The sequence below is a fragment of the Bufo gargarizans genome, chromosome 11 (genome assembly GCF_014858855.1).
Source record: "Bufo gargarizans isolate SCDJY-AF-19 chromosome 11, ASM1485885v1, whole genome shotgun sequence".
NCBI classification, from domain to species: domain Eukaryota; kingdom Metazoa; phylum Chordata; class Amphibia; order Anura; family Bufonidae; genus Bufo; species Bufo gargarizans.
The window spans coordinates 7,816,724-7,837,583 of NC_058090.1; the positions used below are offsets into that span (position 1 = coordinate 7,816,724).

At 45.1% G+C, this 20,860-nt stretch overlaps 1 protein-coding gene across 1 annotated transcript in view; it reads right to left on the reverse strand.

Annotated features, from left to right (window-relative positions):
- Nucleotides 1–2,886: 2,886 nt before the first annotated feature.
- TRIP11 (thyroid hormone receptor interactor 11) overlaps nt 2,887–20,860 on the reverse strand; it is a 69,338-nt gene continuing 51,364 nt past the window's right edge. Inside the window, 5 exon segments of the mRNA XM_044272666.1 lie at nt 2,887–6,266; nt 10,404–10,542; nt 10,624–10,743; nt 10,830–10,944; nt 12,720–12,801. Of these exon segments, the coding sequence (XP_044128601.1) occupies nt 6,061–6,266; nt 10,404–10,542; nt 10,624–10,743; nt 10,830–10,944; nt 12,720–12,801 (662 nt within the window). The 3' untranslated portion in view covers nt 2,887–6,060.

A 20,860-nucleotide genomic window follows, 5' to 3' on the forward strand; every position in this document is an offset into this window, starting at 1 on the left:
CAGTTCACCAACTGGCCAGACTCCTCACAACAATCTTGGGGTGACTGCCAAATAAAAAGGAAGAAGGGGGGGTAAGGTTATACACATTAACCCTTTGCCTGCAGTGAATGGCTCTTGTTTTGGATTTTTCCATGTAAAAAATAAAAGCAAAAATACAAAAGTAAAATGCAGAAATCAAAAGTAAAAAAAAAAGATACAATGTACTAATAAAATGGGTTTTCTCAGTCCAGTAAATGGCATTGATCATGTAGATAAAAAGTTAATACAAGGCACTTACTAATGTATTGCGATTGTCCATATTGTCTCCTTTGCTGGCTCGATTCATTTTTCCATCACGACTCGTTTCCACGACCACCATATAATCCAGCAGCGGTGGTCGTGCTGGCACATTACAGGAACAAGTGCCAACCTCTCTGGTGGCCGGCACCGCGGTAGCACGCATAGGCTGGTACTTTATCCTATAGTGTGCAAGCACGACCACCACTGCTGGATTTCAGGGGGGGGTCGTGGAAACGAGCAGTGTATGAGGTGATGGAAAAATGAATCCGGCCAGCAAGGGAGGCAATATGGACAATCACAATACATTAGTAAGTGCCTTGTAGTAACTTTCTCTATGATAAATGCCAATTTCTGAAGTGAGACGACCCCTTTAACGATGGGTCACCGGCTGAATTCCTAAATCCTCGTCACACAGTGATCAGCATCCCTCAGATATTGAAGTGATCTGCTGCCAGATTCCAGCACGAACAGATATTGCCGGATATGGACAAGCAGCCTGTGAGGCTCGGCCCCTGGACCCCTGCCGGTAAAACCGGGCAATAGGACGACGGCTGGATCCATTTACATGAACGTCCTGTCCCGGGACACTAAAAACTGTCTGGTTGCAAAAGTTTTCACGCTGTGTAAAAGTCAAATAGTTATAATGTTTCGAATAATGACCGTACTTGTGTTGTTATGACTACTCTAGGTAGACCTCCCATTAAAGATGGGTCACGTCTGCAAAGATGAAGACATTTGCATAATTTAGCAATCTAAGAACCATATAAGAGGCTTCTTACAAGCAGCAGATCCGTCTCAACCATGTCTTAGATTCCTTTGAAAGGCGGCCATTTGAGATTACATTTCCCAACTGCTGAGCCCAGTGATAATGACACTAAAAACTTAAAGGGGTTCTCCCATGACTGATGTAAAAAATGAACATTAGACATTATATAGGACATGACAATCTCTTTCTAACAAAGCTAGAACCAGCCCTGTACCTCACATGGATCCAGAGATCTCCATTATCCTTGCTCTGCTAGATTCTCTTCAGGCTGGCAGCTCAGATGGAGTGTCCTTTCTGCTGCAGCTCTCTCCCTATCACAGCTCAGATGGAGTGTCCTTTCTCCTGCAGCTCTCTCCCTATCATAGCTCAGGGGGGTGTCCTTTCTCCTGCAGCTCTCTCCCTATCACAGCTCAGGGGCGTGTCCTTTCTCCTGCAGCTCTCTCCCTATCACAGCTCAGGGGCGTGTCCTTTCTCCTGCAGCTCTCTCCCTATCACAGCTCAGGGGCGTGTCCTTTCTCCTGCAGCTCTCTCCCTATCACAGCTCAGGGGCGTGTCCTTTCTCCTGCAGCTCTCTCCCCATCACAGCTCAGGGGCGTGTCCTTTCTCCTGCAGCTCTCTCCCCATCACAGCTCAGGGGCGTGTCCTTTCTCCTGCAGCTCTCTCCCTATCACAGCTCAGGGGCGTGTCCTTTCTCCTGCAGCTCTCTCCCTATCACAGCTCAGGGGCGTGTCCTTTCTCCTGCAGCTCTCTCCCTATCACAGCTCAGGGGCGTGTCCTTTCTCCTGCAGCTCTCTCCCTATCACAGCTCATGGGCGTGTCCTTTCTCCTGCAGCTCTCTCCCTATCACAGCTCATGGGCGTGTCCTTTCTCCTGCAGCTCTCTCCCTATCACAGCTCAGGGGCGTGTCCTTTCTCCTGCAGCTCTCTCCCTATCACAGCTCAGGGGCGTGTCCTTTCTCCTGCAGCTCTCTCCCTATCACAGCTCAGGGGTGTGTCCTTTCTGCTGCAGCTATTTCCCTGTAACAGTCACAGCTTCTATAAGAAGACATGTCTGGTGGCAGTTGAAGTATGGCACTGAGCATGTCTGTCCACCTCAGTAGGTGAATGAGCACATTACTATACAGATTAAATACCAGGGGGCGCCACAATAATGGAGTAAAAGGAATATCTTACAACTGGAGCACTTTTGTAACACAAAGTAAATTACAAATTAACAAATTTTTCTGTTCCCTATTATATTAACCCCCTTATGACCAAGCAATGTACATGTTTGGCACTTGGTCCTTGGCCCCTAATGCAGTGCGCCAGCAGGAGTAGGTCGAGTTGCACACCCCGTGGAGAAGACGGAAGAGGTTTAGAATTGCTTCTGCCTTCTCCCATGCTCTGTGCATAGCGCTCAATGAGCGATGTGAAGTGAACTCTGTAGGACCTGGCGATCATGTGGTATCATCCTATAGATGCCCTAGTTACATACAAAAGAAGTGGGGCAAAATGTAAAAAAAAAAAAAAAAAGGGTTAATGTCCCCCCAGAGGTCTTTTAATGAGTCGCCATAGATGCCTCGGTTATGCAAAACTATACATAATATCTATCAAAACAACCAACAAAATAGGGAACCTATTTTAATCATTTATTTTAGTGGCAGTATTCATATTTAAAAATAAAAAAAATGTTTAATTTTTTTATGTTTTTCCCAAAAAAAAAGAAAAAAAAAATTTCTAAAAATGTACAGGCACAACTCTGCTGACGGGTGCCCTTCGATAGGTGATAAATGATATTCTACCTTCATCCCTAGATTCTCCTGCAGCCTCAGGTCGAGGGCCTTGTATAAATCACACAGGACATGAATGAGTCCTTTCATTTATTCTCTATACATCATATTCACACTAAAGCCCAGCAAAGATACAATAAATCCAGAACTTCTATGTAACAAAAAATCCAATATACAGCAGAAGTCTACAAAACGCGTCATTTCCTGGTGTGCCACAGCGAGGAGGGGGCGCCAAAATACTGTGTAGTCCCCAAATAAAATGAAGCGAGATTAGGATGGGGGGGGGGGGTCATTTCTTAAAGAGCACGGGTCACCTACATAGTGGTTTTCACATTTCTGCGGAGCATCAGACCCCCCCCAGTAGCCAGAACCACACCCACAAGTGCTGTCATTTTAAGGGGCCCATAGTACTGCCAGGTGCCCTTTAAGTGGATGAGTGGAAGGGAGTACCAGTGACCAAGAAACATTACAGAAGCCTTAGAAGAACATGACGGCTTCCACCCCCCACCAAAAACAGCGCCACGCTTGGGTTGTGTGTGGTTTAGCAGCTCTATCCCCCATACACTTTACAGGAGCCAATTTGTAATGCCGCACACCACCCGTGGACAGGGGCGGCGCTGTTTTTGGAAGAAATTCTAATGCTGGAGAACCCCTTTAAAGGGGTATTACAGCACAGCTAAAGCGATGCTCAATGGCCTACCAAGTATCCTCCACCGGTGTCCGGGTCCCCGAGGCGCTCCACTTACTGATCTCCTCATGAGCAGAACACCCAATTCAGGCATTTCGGAATATCAGCGGTGAAGGATCGGAGACTTTAATATCCTTTATTCTACCACTGAGCATTGATTTTTTTTTTTATTGTGCCGGAATACCCCTTTATTTTCATAACACTGCATGAAATTGTTAATGTTTCATCATTTTATGAATGAAAAGCTCTGGAACTTTCTAACAAGACTTTATGTTTTCATTCATCAACATCTCCAAACGATCTGCTTGTTGCCAGTGAATGGAATCCTACGTTGCCTTAAAAAAAAAAGCCCCACTCCTGTCAGATGGACATTAGGACAGTTGTTCAGACCATCAACATAAGAAAAATTAATATTTCCATTCACTGACATCAAGAACAGATCTTGAAAAGGATAACGTGGTGAAACCAAGCCTACTGGAAAGTGCAGACCTTACAGTGGTAGAGCTTCCCTTCAAGCTAGTCCGATAAGGAAATCTATTCCATTTCTATAAAAAATAATAATAATAATTATTAAAGTGGAATAAAAAATAAAAAACAATCATTGTATGTAAATATTGAAAGCCATGGGTTGGTACCAAATGCTGGGAGTAGTAGTGCTGCCACGAGCTGCAGGGGTCCAAATGCGGCAGAGGCTCGCATTACCTGGACCTTAACGGAAAGTGAACCAGTCACATGACTCCTCCTCATTCACTTCAACTGGTGGAAAAAAGTGGCGTACGTCATGTGATTTGAGTCATGTGACCTGGCTGGGATCAAACGACTAAAACAGAAGGGCTGACCTAAGACCTAAAGGGGCATCCAGGATTAGAAAACATGGCTGCCTTCTTAAAGAGCCCATGCCACACTTGTCCATGGGTTGTGTCCAACACTGCAGCTCAACCACAGTTAAAGGGGTACTCCTGTTTATTAGTAGTTAAGTGTGGATAGAGGATAACTATTAGATGGGTGGGGGTCCTACCGATGAGACAGAGGGACCCCTTACCTTGTGGAGCCCCCCCCAATAATGAACGGAGCGGCTGGTCAGGAAAGCGTGCGACCGCTCCATTCATTTCTATGGGAGTTCCAGTGAGAGCTGGGAACTCCCCTAGAAATGAATGGAGAGGCCACGCTCATGTCCAACCGGCCACTCTTTTCATTTCAGGGGGCTCCACAGGGTACGGGGGTCCCAGTTCTTGTGATCGGTGGGGGACCCAGCAGCAAGACCCTCACCGATCTAGGGGATAATCTAATATAACCAAAATACCCCTTGAAATAAAAGGGGCTGATCTGCGCTGTCTTTTTAAGAAAGCAGCCATGTTTTTTTTTTATAATCCTGGACATCCCTATGATATGATCGACCTGGGCGGTGAGAAAACGGGAGACTGAAATCTGTGGGATACAATAGAAAGGAAGAGGAGGCCAGGGATGTCCGCATCCACCAATGTTACCAAAGGTGAAAATACGGCGGCCGACGGGAAAACGCACCTGCATAAAATGATCGCCATAGACCGAGGAAAAGTCTGAATACGCGTCTAAAATGGTTACAATTGGCTTTGGTGTCACAGACTGAGGGGAAATGGTTAAAAAAAAAAGACGCCATTTCTGTGGAGCCGTGTATTTTCACGTTAAAAGGGACACTTCAGGATCAAACGATACTTTGTGATACCTAAGACAGAGCATGAGGGGGCGGAGCTTTCTCTTTGGCATGTTTCAGGCTCCACCCCCCCGGCAGTGTATACCGTTTTTCTGAGAACTCCTCTAAATGTAAAAGGCAATAAACCGTGCTTGCATAGACATCCCCTTTAATGCCCCCATATAGTAAAACTGCTTTCCACCTTATTTTTGACTCCTCCTTCATGTCATAAGGTTTACGGTTTTACCCACATATGAAAAAAAAACGTGCCGAACGTGGCGTATGAAAAAAAATAAAAAATTAATACAAATGGACGTCACCTTTAACCATAATGCCCCGCCTCCACAATCATAACGCCACGCGAGGCCGAGGAAGAAAATAACACTGCGTGAACTTTGGCAGAGACGTTAATCTGAAACCTTAACAAGGGACGTGCGGTCATGTGATATTGCGTTGATTTGGCGCGGCGGGAAGTAAAGTGAGGCCGATGTTAATGAACGTCAAGTTTCAGTTACGCGGAATTGTCCTAACGCGAAGATACATTTGTTGCAATTTTATAGCCACACCCCCTTAAAGAAACGGTGCACACCGAGAGCGCCATAGTTGTAGATTTCATGCCAAGGTCCGGTCTTCATTATATTATGAGTAATTCCATCCAAGTAATCACTTACATCCAATTACTAAATCTACTGCCCCCCTGGAATAAATTGTAATAGTAGGGTCACATGGTTCCTGCCGGACATTGAGCTCCGGGCAGAGTTCTCCTTAAATAAACAGTCTTCCGATTGAACAGAGAAGGCCTCTTTGGGTTTTCCTATATACAATAGTGTTTTTTTTTTTGCTTTATAAAGTGCTACGTTGCTCCGGAGTCCTCCCTATAGACCAGTCTATTGCTTTAAGAGGTCCTTCAGCACAGCCCCGGCGTCGGCAGAGACGGGCAGAGGCGTGAACGTGGGCAGAGTTTCTGATATTGGCTTCATGAGGAGGTGCCCCGACGAGCCGGCTCCCAGCGAAGAGGTGGAGATGAGGGGTACAGCAGCTGAGCGGGGGGCCAGGAAGGGATTGGACTCCTGACGTCGAATCGACCCGGATCCTGTGACACAGAAAGTAGAATCAGAAAAAAATAAATGTAAGTGTTTAGTCTGGCCGAGCCCAAGAGCTGCCAGGAGCCTCGGATCGCAGGCCGGTCATAACGAAATTCGGTGTAGAATGTCCAGCCCTGCAACTTTCTGATCCACTTGGAGGGGGATTTCATCAAGCCCTGCACGCCAGTCGCAAGTAAGGGGGCTTTGTGGCTTTTTGGGGGTCACTAGTTAAAAAATGTTGCGACTTTTTGAGCGCTGTGCCTTTCAGCGCCACCTACAGATGTGGAGTGAAAATTTGCCCAGACCTTTAGATCACTTTTGTGACAGATTTAGGTCACAAAATCTACATCGAGATTAGTAAATCTCAGCGGACTTCCGATTTCTTTACTTCATATAGAATTTTATTCCATTGATAAATATATCCACAAAGTAAGGCCTCTTTCACACTTGCGTTGTCCGGATCCGGCGTGTACTCCACTTGCCGGAATTACACGCCGGATCCGGAAAAACGCAAGTGTACTGAAAGCATTTGAATACTGGATCCGTCTTCAAAATGCGTTCAGTGTTACTATGGCAGCCAGGACGCTATTAAAGTCCTGGTTGCCATAGTAGTAGTGGGGAGCGGGGGAGCGGTATACTTACAGTCCGTGCGGCTCCCGGGGCGCTCCAGAATGACGTACAGAGCGCCCCATGCGCATGGATGACGTGCCATGCGATCACGTTATCCATGCGCTTGGTGCGCCCTGACGTCACTCTGGAGCGCCCCGGGAGCCGCACGGACGGTAAGTATGCTGCTCCCCCGCTCCCCGCTACACTTTACCATGGCTGCCAGGACTTTAGCATCCTGGTAGCCATGGTAACCATTGAGAAAAAGCTAAACGTCGGATCCGGCGATGCGCCGAAACGACGTTTAGCTTAAGGCCGGATCCAGATCAATGCCTTTCAATGGGCATTCATTCCGGATCCGGCCTTGCGGCAAGTCTTCAGGATTTTTGGCCGGAGCAAAAAGCGCAGCATGCTGCGGTATTTTCTCCGGCCAAAAAACGTTCCGTTCCTGATGCATCCTGAACGGATTTTCACTCCATTCAGAATGCATTAGGATAAAACTGATCAGGATTCTTCCGGCATAGAGCCCCGACGACAGAACTCTATGCCGGAAGAAAAGAATGCAGGTGTGAAAGAGCCCTAACAAGGACGCGTTTCATCAGCCGACGAAGGCTGGATGGGCCGAAACGCGTCCTTATATTGTTACTTTGTGGATATATTTATCGATGTCTGATATCTGAAGTCCGCTGAGATTTACTAATCTTGTTGGAGTTTCCTCCTCCTCGCTGTGAAGTCAAGTGCCAACTGCTTTCCATTGACAAAATCTACATCGGGCGTCCCCCAGGCGTACTTCTACTGAAACGGGCGCAACCACATTGCACTATTTTCATGAATTTGTAGTTGCCACGGGCACCCGTGCCAATCTAAAAACTAACCTGAAATACACCTACAATGAGAGATCCCCCACTTTGTGTTTAAATAATTGCCCATTATCAAGATCCCTGCTTGCTGTCAGTGAATTAACACACTACAGTTCCATCCAGAGACGGTTGAACGATCCTGAGCTAAAAGTGGGTTCAAACATCAAGAGGTATTCAGAGAATTTTTTTTTTTTTTTTTTTTTACTGATGACTAGAGATGAGCGAAGCGAGCTTCGCATGCTACATCCAAAGCCACAAAAAAATGTGTTATAATACTGTACGGAGATTCGTCTCCGTACAGTATTAGAATGTATGGGCTCCCATGAGCCGAAGTAAGTTATTCACGAAGTCGCGCGAGACTTGGTTGAATAACTTAGGTAGTTGATTATTACAATGAAAAACCATTTCAAAACTTGAAACCGAACTCCGCTTCAGTTTCAAGTTCCACTGTAATAATCAATTACCGAAGTTATTCAACAAAAGTTTTGCGCGACTTCGTGAATAACCTACTTCGGCTGATCGGAGCCCATACATTCTAATACTGTACGGAGACGAATCTCCTTACAGTATTATAACAAATTATTTAGCGAAGCGGCTTCGGATGTAGCATCCAAAGTCACTTTGCTCATCTTTACTGATGACCTATCCTCTGGAGAGCTCTGGGACCGAGTGCAATACCAAGTACAGCCATGATACAATTGACGGCGCTGTGCTTGGTGAGCAGGAAGAAAGGTGCCTTGTCAAATAGCTGATCGTCGGGGCCCCGGGTGTCAGACCCCCACCCATCAGACACTGATTACATATCCAGAGGGTAGGTCATTATAAAAAAAAAAAAAAAAAAAAAAAAAACTCTTGGAGAACTTAAAGAGGACCTTTCACCGATCCTGACATTGTGAACTAAGTATCATGACATGTACAGCGGTGCCCAGGGACCTCACTGCACTTACTATTATCCCTGGGCACCGCTCCAATCTCCCGTTATGTCCTCCGGTATGTTTGGGGACTTGGTTATAGTAGGCGGAGTCTGCCCTTGTTCTGCTGGGCGTCTCCTCCTCCTAGGCTGCAGCGCTGGCCAATCGCAGTGCAGAGCTCACAGCCTGGGAGGTTTTTTTCTCCCAGGCTGTGAGCTGTGCGCTGCGATTGGCCAGCGCTGCAGCCTAGGAGGAGGAGACGCCCAGCAGAACAAGGGAAGACTCCGCCTACTATAACCTACTGAGCGAAGATACCGGAGGACATATCGGGAGAACGGAGCGGTGCCCAGGGATAATAGTAAGTGCAGTGAGATCCCTGGGCGCCGCTGTACATGTCATGATACTTAGTTCACAATGTCAGGATCGGTGAAAGGTCCTCTTTAAGAATCTGTGGCAGAAATCTGTGGTCAATGCTTGGATTTCTGCTGTTGATACACGTGAAGATCGCGGCTACTCCATGCAGAATACAGAGCAGGTGGAATTTTTTTACACATTTTTTCTGCCGAATGTGAACGGGGTCTAAAATAGCTCATTTATTGGCACTGAATGTGGAAGATCAGTGGATTTGATTTAGATTTATTTCCTGAACGTGTGGAAATACTGAGGGTTTGCTACAATTGTATCCAGTAAAGGATTCTTTGTGAGCAAAACTGATGCATTTTACCTGCACTGAAACACTGTCACAAACCGGCACCGACACACAGCTGCTGATGAGCTCACAGAGGACTGTCTAGACTGGATACAATTGCAACAAACCCTCAGCTGTGAGAAGTTTCGATCTGTACAGGTTTTTAGGCTCTGGTTGTAAATAAAAATGTTGCCATTCATTGACAGCAAGAAGAAATCTTGAATGCACAAAGCAGATTTGTAGCCACTTCCAGATGCTTAATCCGCAGATAAAATTGTAGGTTCTGTTCTCTCAAAGATCAGAGGCTACCTCACGTGCACTCTGCTGTTGCGAAACTACAACTCCCAGTGCGCACACTTGCTTAGCTGTTCTGTGAACTTCCGCAGAAGTGAATGAAGCATGCTGGGAGTTGTAGTTTAAAAACAGCTGGCGTGTCAGAGGCTGCTGACCCCTGGTAAAGGGGGATAGTCAAGGTCAGGAGCTCTTTGCTAAAATGAATCACGGTCCTGGATGGGGATCTGACACAAGGACTGTATTTCTGCAGTATCTATGCAGAGGTGCCGATGCGTCTGTATTAAAGGGGTTGTCTCATCTCAGACATTGATGCCATCAATGTCAGATAGGTGAGGGCCTTACCGCTGGGATCCACCCCTATCTCAAGAACAGGCCCCCTCCCAAAATGAAGGAGAGTGCACCGCACAAGCATGGTTACCTTCCATTCGCCAAGATGGGAGTTCCGAAAATAGCTGAGCACAGGATATGTGGCCTGCTACAGTGCGACAGATAGCTCTGAACACACTACCTCCAGCCCCCATAACATGTCTCAGGTATTTCCTCCGCTCTGAAGTCAATAGATATATAGACTTTTGAACCCTGGAAGCAATTACCGTGGAGAGGGCCTGCTCCATATCAGGAATGATCACAAGATGTTGGAGAAGTGTGTGTCTGGGGTGGGGGGGGGGTCCATCCATCAAGTTTTATATGACAACTGTAGATATTATTTTGTCTCCCTGAAATGATGGATGCAGTGAGGAGGGTGACATCATGTCTAGAATCAGTTACCGGCAGTACAAACAGTACCTGAAGCTGACGCGGTGGTGCTATGGCTCCCACTAGTGGCTGCACCCAGCGGCGCCAGGTCCTGCATGGTCATCTTCAGTGGAGGAAGTTTCGGACGTGATTCAGTCTCCAGAAACTTCAAGAAGAGCTCAGAGAAGGACTGAAAAGACATAAAACACAATATAAACCTTGCAACATCTAGGAAAAATGTATAAAAAAAAAAAAAAAAAACTGCCCGTACATTATTTAGTAGGGATTGATGGCTGGGTCTTTGTGGGGTATTGGGGACACTCTTGGAGTGAGCTGCTCCAAACCAACCCGTCACCCATCGGGTCACACCGCGATTCTCTTCCACCAGAAGCTGTGGGGGTTAAGGTCAACAGGTCAGAGGAAGAAGATGCTGAAGGCAATGACGTCAAAAATCATCCAAATCCTGCAGCCACTTACTTCATCCATCTCCTCCTTATCGAGTCCGAGAATGCTCCCCATCAACCGCAGAACCTCGTGCCGCTTATTTTTTGGGGTGTGGAAATGACCAACAAACAGATTCCTCATCAACACCCTGGAAAGAGAGAAATCATGTAACATGCATCCATACAGACCGTGACTGGTTAATGGAGGGAGCGTATGTTAGGCCGTAATCACACATGCAGTTTGTGGTGCAGGAGTGTATGCAAAGGGAATGGCAAATATAAGGAAGAACTGCCCTTCCAACTGGATACAAAAAATATCAGATAGGTGTTGGTCCCAAATATTAGATAGGCGTGGGTCTCACCTCTGGGTCTTCAATATCAGATATATGTGGGTCCTACCTGTGGGTTCATCAATATCAGGTGTGGGCTCTACCTGTGGGTTCATCAATATCAGATAGGTGTGGGTCCCACCGGAGGGTCATCAATATCAGATATATGTGGGTCCTACCTGTGGGTTCATCAATATCAGGTGTGGGCTCTACCTGTGGGTTCATCAATATCAGATAGGTGTGGGTCCCACCGGAGGGTCATCAATATCAGATATTTGTGGGTCCTACCTGTGGGTTCATCAATATCAGGTGTGGGCTCTACCTCTGGGTCATCAATATCAGATAGGTGTGGGTCCCACCGGAGGGTCATCAATATTAGATAGGTGTGGGTCCCACCTGTTGGTCATCAATATTAGATTGGTGTGGGTCCCACCTCTGGGACCAGCAACTATGTTCACAACAGTACCCCCCCCCCCCCCCCAAAGTAAACTGAGAGGAGGTGCATGTGTGGCCACCCTACGTTCACCAGTATGGGAATGGCTACTTTGGGAAGTCCCACAGCAATGAATGGAGAGCATGTCGCGCATGCGCAATGTGCTCTACGTCAGTTTTGGTGGCCCCGTTCTGGAGGTAGGGGCAGGTCCTAGAGGTGGTACCCGCACCAATCTGCCACTGATGGCATATCCTAGTGATCTGCTCTCCTATATCTGCACTGTGTACAAACCCACGGGTATCGGGACCTCAGAAAGGGGAGGGGGTGTATATTTGAAAGCTGCCATGTATGTGGTAGCCCTACATAACTGGGACATTATGAAAAGATCACACTGGACCCCCCTGTGCCTCAGGATTAGACAAGCGGTTCTGTCTCCAGATTTCACAATGAGCCCCCTTGTTTTGCAGGCAGTTTACAAGAACCTCAAGCTCCACATGTGGAAGTAATCGGGAGCGCCCGCAGCTATCGAGGTCTTCCTGAGATCTGTCTCATATCTCTGATCCCACCACAGAGAAATAAAGACATCAAATATACAGAAAAGTCCTGGGCGACGACATCTCAACCCTGCGGGCGGCGAATGAACATATGCACACAAGACCGAGACCATACATCTACTTTAGGGCATTTGCTTGGCTGCTGAACATCCCTTTACTACTAACTTTGAAGACACTTTGCTTTACTTATCTAGTACGGATCTTGAATTACATCATGCCCTGTACTCCATTCACATCCTCCCCTGCTTGTTCAGTGTCTGTGTAGGACAGCAGATGAGGGGTTTACACCATGACCTGTATAGTAGTCTGAGATCTTAAAGGGGTCATTCGGGATTAGAAAGGGGAAAACTGCTTTTCCAGAAACCACTCCTTGTCTCTAAGATCAGCAGCAATGGTTGGATTCTGAAAGCAGCTTTGGGTGTGAATGGAGACCAAATAGGACGCCATACTGTAAGTGGCTGAATGCATGAAGGATGTGAGTGAATGTGTTGAGGGGTTTCCAACAACTGGGACATCCACACTTGCAATAGACAGGGGCAAATATTTTGGGGTTCAGATGCTTCTAGACAACATTACCAGGCCCCACAGACGTTACACTTGTCACTCACTTGTCGACCTTCCCTTCGGTGCTGTTCAGCAGGTTCATCAGCTTCTTCTGGGCGTCTTCCAGCATCTCCTCCTTCAAGTCACCTGATGAAAAGCAAGAGCACCATGCTGTTACTGATGGGCGCACTGCAGGGGGAACACCCCCCCCCCGCCCTAACTCCTCTCATTAAATCATAACCGTTTTCCATATCATGGATCCGGTCCAAGTGCATACTTGGCATATGGGAGGGGGCAGAGCGGACGGCATTGTTTTTCTTGATTTTTCCCAAGACGTGGAATGTTGTTCCTCTGATTAATATATGACCTTAAATATTCCCTTGTGGATTCACCGCCCAAAGTGTGAGAACGTGAGACTGTATGCCAGCAGATGCCTATATGTAGATATCAGCGTCTAGACCGTTCCACCGTAGTGGTGTTAACAAAACAAAAAGGATTTTAGGGGGGGCGGCGAATTTAACGAGTCCCTAACAGGGACAATGAGAGGTCCCCAGTCAAAACCGTCTCTCCTTACCCCCATAGCTTTGGCAGAAAGTGTTTTAGCACTGGAGGATCTGATTATGCCTTACAGGGGTGCCCATTGAGGGGTACAGATGGGGGCGGGGGGGGGTCCTCAGTGAAACTCAAAATCAAGCCCATCACTGCTTGACACCATCCGCCAACCAGAGGGTTACCGATACGGCAAACTAGCACGTGTCTGATATTAAACAGCAATGGGTAAACTACAACTCCCAGTATGCTCTGACCGCCACAGGAGATGTAGTTTCACCACAGCTGGAGAGCCATAGGTTGAAGACCACTGATGTACAGAAGGTTAAGGTCCAAAACCCATGCAGAGGATGAACAGGCTTTAGTCCTGGTGTTGGTGGACAGCTCACGATATCCCAGTAGAACCAGTGCTGGCAGGGGTCGGCAGCTGACGACGACTGAGCAAAATGCTATAAATGTCTGATATATTTGGGGGAAGGGGGGTAAATTAACCCTTTTTATTGACATGCAGGACAGAGGCCGGGCGGTCCCTGCTCCACTCAGCACAGGTCTTCCATGCCCCTCACAGTCTGCTACCTACATACATGGCAGGTTTGGGGTCAGGTATTGAAAAAAATAAAATAATGTAATCTGCCGTCAAGATAACAAAAAGCCCCCCCTTGGCTCGGGCCGGGGTCTGGGCTTGGAAGCAGCAAGTTTGGGAATGGTCAGGATCAATTTGTTAACCATTTAAGGCAATTCAGAGAAGTACAAGGGGCAAAGTCGGGACTCAATGTGAAACCAGCCGGCTGCCAGCACGCCCATAAAGAAACGCTTCACGAGATTTGGCAGCGGCTGCAGCCTTTGGGACTGGTTTCAATAGGGTTTTTTTTTTTTTTGGACCATCTATAGCAGGAATGAACTCTTTCACTGCCAAATCAGACAGAGAGGCCTTCAGATTAGAAACAGTATTGTGTAATATGAGAACCCGGCATATGCGGAGGATCACCAGACATTACCCAACTAGGGAACATCGTTCTACCTACTAACCCACTGTCCCATGTGTCCACCGCCACCAGACCCCGATACACAGATACTGCCCATCAGGAGCCAAGATCACAACCCTCGGAAATTATTCAGAAATTTTATTTTTATTTTTTAAACATATGTTTTATGGTTTTCAATAATATAATAAAGTATTACATACAAGAATATGCATTGTGTTACTTTTTTTTTTCCAAACATCGATTCTGATCTTGCATGATCCTTATAGTCCCATTAACGGAGGGACACAAGGAAAAAAGAAACATTACAATATAATTAACTTGACCAAATAAATAATAACAAAGAGAAAAGGTGACGAGGAGTAGTACGCTCAACATTACATCACGAAAATAGTGAAACTTTGTTGCATTGAGAGTGAAGCCAGTTGTGCCACTTAACCTTAAACCTGGATAATTTATTGGAGACTGAGGCGTTAATCATCAGTTGGCGTTAATAGAGTTCACTATTTCCATTTACGGAGGAGGGTTTGGGTTTTTCCAATAGTGGGCAATCTTCACGCTGGTTGCTATAATCATATGAATGATAACTGGGAAGGAATCCAAATGAATAGAAAGTAGGCTTTGCGCCATTGATAGGGAAATGAGAGTTTTGCATATTTGGGTTAAAATTGTATTAATCGAGTTCCAAACGGGTTTGATTTCCCTGCATTCCCACCACCATATGTGCTCCGTCTCCGCTTCGGCTGATGAACATCTCCAACAGACTTGGGAAGATGAAGGGGATAATGTAGATAATCCATGAGGAGTATAATACCATCTGTAGAGAATTTTCCTGGAAGTTTCCAGATGGTTAACGCATTTGGAGTAGGCACCCATGATAGAGAACGATTGCTCCGAGGATACGCTAAAGTTTAATGCAGAGTCCCATTTTTCGAAGTAATGGAGACAATGGCGAGTGCAATCTCTCGGTCATGAAATAATAACCGAGAGATAGGGCTTTGAGATTAATTGACGGGTTTCGTAACAACTTCATCAAATCGGGAGGTATCAGAAGTCGCGGGAATACCCAACCCAGACAAGAAATGCCTGATTTGTAAGTATTTAGGAATTTTGAATCTCAGGCACAAGTCCGTAAAAGAGTTCAAAGTATCATTGGTAAAAAGGTCTCCCAGGTTTTTGATTCCCAGGTCAGTCCAATTATGAATGTTCAAATCTGGGATGCATTTCCCCACGACCGCCAAAGGGATTTCGGAAAGGGAGATGTTGATAAAGCTCAATTTAGTTGACATTAAGATCCATATTTCAAGTGCAGCATGGATTGTAGGGGAACCTCAAGAGCACAGGGGGTTCTTCTGTAGGGATCCGGAGTAGAAGAATACCTGAGGGTCAGTCACACCCATTAGGTAGTTCTCAATAGAGATCCAGTGTTTGTTGGGACAGTTTAACCACATAAATCTCAATTGTTCAAATACAAGTCCTATAGTATCTAATAATGGATGGACATCCCAAACGCCCCTGTGAAATAGGTAAATAGAGTATACCTGCTTGGACTCTCGGCCTTTTATCCTGCCATATGTAATTAAGAAGTGATCTTTGGATTTCTTTTAAATGTGTTGTAGGGATACAGATTGGCAAGTTGCGGAATAGATAAAGGATTTGTGGAATAATAAACATTTTTAGCGCTGAGATCCTTCCCATCCACAAGATTTCATTTTATTCAGGTAATTTTATTTTATTTTTCATTTAGAATTCTTAGGTTTACTGGTAGGAGATTGGCGGTTGATGGGGTTAGTTGGATTACTAAATATGTAATCTATTCGGAGTTCCATTGAAAAGGAAAACGGTCTTTCAATGAAGTGAGGTCTGAATCTTTCAGGCCAAGATTAGGGACCTGGCATTTGGCTACATTCAAACGGTAATAGGACACTGAACTGAAAGACTTTAAAGGGAACCCGTCAATGGGATTTTGTGTATAGAGCTGAGGACATGGGTTGCTAGATGGCCGCTAGCACATCCGCAATATCCAGTCCACCCACTTGATCACGGGGGACCAGGTAAGGAATCAGGGGAGACAGTCTATTGGCCAATAGTTTAGAATACATTTTAAGATCGGTATTCAGGAGAGAAATAGGTCGGAAATTCCCTGGTTGGTCAGGAGATTTTCCTGGTTTAGGAAGAGCTACTACAGGGGCCTGGAGCATTTTAGGTGGTATGTTCCCGGTGGACATTATGTGGGAGAAGGTAGATAGAAGATAGGGAGAAAGTATTTTTTCAAAGGTTTTAAAATATTCATTGGTTAATCCGTTTGGGCCAGGAGATTTATTATTTTTTAGTTGACTTGATAATAGGAGTTATTTCTGCAAGTTCAATTGGTTTATTAATTTGCACAAGTTGATCAGGGGACAGTTTGGGCAGTGAGAGATCAGATAGGAGTTTATTAATGAGGTCAGGGGTCTGTTGGGTTGTCTTTGAGGTTATAGAAGTCGAAGTAATAATCGTCTAACGTGTTGGAGATACCTTGCGGGTTTATGTAAATAAACAGTCGTTTTTTTCCTGTTTATGCTAGAGGACGAAATGTTTCGTAAAGTCCTTTTATCGACAATTATCAAATCAATCCTAGAATACTGAGTAAAAAGTGTAATCGCGTTCTGATGCGTGTCACACTCTCCAAGGGTCATATAAATCTTCTGCCAGTAGATATTGCGCAAAATGTAAGGAGAGTTGAGATTTCGTTCGGTTCGACTTGCCAATAGATGGCGATGGAGGCAAATTGAAGTCTCCACATATAACCAGAGAGTCTTGTTTGATAGATGGGGCGGTGGTCATTACCTCTTTGATAAATGCGAGTTTATTTGTGTTTGGTGCGTACAAGGAAACTAAGGTATATATATTGTATTGTTGATGTTACATACTAGTATAATGTATTTCCCTTGTTGTCAGTCCTGCTTTGAATCATTTGAAAAGAAAGGGAATTTTTAACAGCAATAATTACCCCTCTTTTCTTGTTCACTGCAGGTGATGCAAATAAGTTGGTACATTTTTTATGGTTAAGTCTATACGCGTCAGACTCATTCAAGTAAGTTTCTTGATTGCAAATAACGTCACTTTTAAAAGGGAATTAACTTCTTTCCATAATAGAGATCTTTTAAAAAGGACTATTTAGACCATTAGCATTAATTGAAGAAATGTTGATAACCATCGCTGGCAGTGAAGGTAGTGCAAAGGAAATAATACAATATGCTACAGAGCAAGTGCGGGCACCACAACGTAAGGGTGACGCAGTCGCTCCGCAGCCGTAAATAGAAGAATATCGAGCTCACTTGTCACTTAGGAATTACAGGGTAATGTTAAAGTAAAAGGAAAAAAAAAAGTGAGGTAGGATAGAGAAGGTTAAACAGAACAATTCAACTCTATCTATAACAGGGTAGATAAATCAGAGTCCGGTTCAAAGAGAACCAAGAGGATACCAATTTATCCAGGTAACAATGGAGGTGGGATTTAGAAAATACTGATTATCTCCGATGAGACCTGCAACAAAGAGTGTAGGTAAGGGTACGTTCCGTCGCTGGAACTGCCTGCCGGGTCCGGCGATCTGCATGCAAACCGACAGCATTTGTAGGGGGATCCGGATGAGTCTCACAAATGCATTGCAAGAACAGATCCATCTGTCCGTTTGTCATACGGACAAACGGATCCGTTTCTATCTTTTTTCACATGCGCAGACCGGAAGGACGGATCCGGCATTACGGCATTTTTAATGCCGGATCCGGCACTAATACATTCCTATAGAAAAAAAATGCCGTATTCGGCATTCAGGCAAGTGTTCCGTTTTTTGGGCCACAGATAAAAACGCAGCATGCTGCGGTATTATCTCCGTCCTGAAAAGGCAAAAAGACTGAACTGAAGACGTCCTGATGCATCCTGAACGGATTACTCTCTATTCAGAATGCATTAGGATAAAACTGATCAGTTCTTTTTCGGTACAGAGCCCCTAGGACGGAACTCTATGCCGGAAAAGAAAAACACTAGTGTGAAAGTGCCCTTAATAACTCAGTCTAGTGACCCTTGAATAACCAAAAGGATATGTCCTTTAAGGCAGGTGGGAATAGTCCTGTCTTGTTCGATGAGGCTTTCAGGTCCATTCTCTAGCCAGGGTAGGAGGCCTCTTCGTCATGGGCGAGCTGCTGTCTTCATCGACCGTAGCCAGAGACCATTTCTGTGTAGTTTCATGGTATCGCTTGGGGAAGAGATGGAGCGAGTTATTCCGTTCTTGAAGATCAGGAGTTTTAGTGGGTAGCCCCCTTTATATGGGATATTGTGATCCCTAAGGATTTTAGTAGCAGCTGAGAATTCCCTGCGTCTATTCAGCGTTGCTGCTGAGAGGTCGGAAAGTATTAAGATGTTCTTGAAGCGTTCAGGGAGGTCTTGTGCGGAGTTTGCCGCTTTGAGGATTCATTCTTTGAAATGGTAGAAGTGCAGCCGAGCAATGATATCTTTGGGTGCGGCACTGGGGGCGCTTCTAGTTTAGGAATTCTGTGCGCTCTATCAATTAATAGATCTCTTTGTTCTGCATTTGGAATCAGTGCAACAAAATAGTCCGTAAGGAAGTCCTTGATGGCTTCAGGTTCAACGGTTTCCGGGACCCCTCTGAATCTTAGATTATTGCGTCTTGAACGATTCTCAAGATCCGCTAGTTTGAGTTTAAACGCCGATATATCAGCCTCAACATCATTATGTGCGTCCACCAACTGGTTGTGGGCGTTAGTGAATTCTTCCATTTTATCCTCGATACGAGACAGAACGGGATCTCCAATTTGGGTAATATCTTTTTGCAAGGCAATAAATGCGGATGTTATATCTTTCTGTATGGAGCGCCTCAGGTCAGATAGCAAAGACCTTAAAGTGGATTCTGTAACTGGTAAAGACTGGTTGTCATCACTGGTGGATGAGTGGGAGCAGATTGTTTGTGGATTTTTCTCCTGGGATAGGATTCCACTATAAGAGCAAGTGGCATCCTGCAGCATATTCTGATAGTGGGGAGAAGTTGGTGGCTGGAGCTTTTTAGATGGGGATGATGCTGCAGAGGCGGACTGACCTGTATTTCTGATGCGTGCGGAGAAGGGGGCAGTGCCGGGCTGTTTCTCCTGTGCCGCGTGGCGTAAGGAGCGGGCGCCATCTTGGATACCTCCGGCAGCCCTGCTGAACGCCTCAATCTCGCTCGGCGCTTCCTCCTTTCTCCTGGTGCGGCCCATATTTGCAGACGGTGAGATAATGGTCTAGCTGGGGTCGCTGAATCTGCTGTGGGCAGCTGTGTTAATTTTGCAGGCTCCGCAGTGTTAATCAGCACAGTTTCCAAACTGCATAGGGGCACTGGACGGCAAACATATCCATGTCAAGAAGCCGCCTCACTCAGGGTCCCGGTACTTTACTTACAAGCAGTACTTTTCTGTAGTGCTGATGGCCTTATAGGTTTCTAATTGTGGATATCGGGGTCTATGGGAGCACTTCAGACGCCCGCATCTTTAGTGCTTCCAAAATGGGTAAACGGCTTCAAGCAAACCAGCTTACCCTGCCAGAGCCAAGAAGACTTCCCGGATCTGCAGGTCCGCCGGCTCCATTTGTGACCGTGGCAGACAAAGGATTCGCATTGGCACCCCACCTGGAACGGCTGGACTAGCTGTTCGGAAACTCTATGCCGACTACTTCTGCAGCCCAGAGGGGGCATTACCGTGGCAGTTGGAAGCCATATGTGGTAGTCGGAGATTTCAGCTTGATTCTGGATATTAAATTACTGTAAATTTATATTTTTTTATTTTTTTTTGTTAGTTAGATCCCCAGTTGTTAGTTTAGATTAGGGACTCGCAAGAGAATGAGGACCCTTGACGTGGGCTTGCGGGCTGAGGTATTTTGTAAATTCTACTATCAATGTTAATTTTATATATTGATAGTGATATTTTTTTTTAAATTATAATTTAATATTTTTTGAATTTGGTTTAAATACCTTATAATACCTCATTAAAAATGATATATATATTAAAAAAAAATAAAAAATGGCCATGATATCCTTTTTTTTTTTTTTTAAGATGCCATAGTACCCGCATAATGTTACCAGTGTTTGACATCCCCCCAAAAATAGATGAGCTATTTTTTTGAGTCGTAAATTTTTTATTTTATTATTTTGCCAAATAAATGAATAAAGAATATACCGGTAATAAAGAATACAATTTTATATACTAATTATTCTCAAAATTTGGATAGATAGAGATATATATATATACACACACACACGTTATTTTATATTCCCCTTTCATATTAACTATTTTCACACAGGATGTCAGGTTGAGCACACGTTCAGAACACTACAAACTCATTATAGGAGACATTATATGATTAAAGATAACAATATTTATTATATAAAACAAAATAAAAAATTATAAAAATGTAAAGATCAAAAAGATCCCGGGTAAAAGGGCCGGGGTTTGATGGTGGACGACTGGCCTCTACAACATTTCCAGAAGATTGGTAGTCCCCTCTGTAAGGCCTATTGCACACGACCGTATGGCTTTTTCAGTGTTTTGCGGTCCCTTTTTTTACGGATCCGTTGTGTTTGTTCCGTTTTTCATTATGGCATATACAGTAATTACATAGAAAAAATTGGGCTGGGCATAACATTT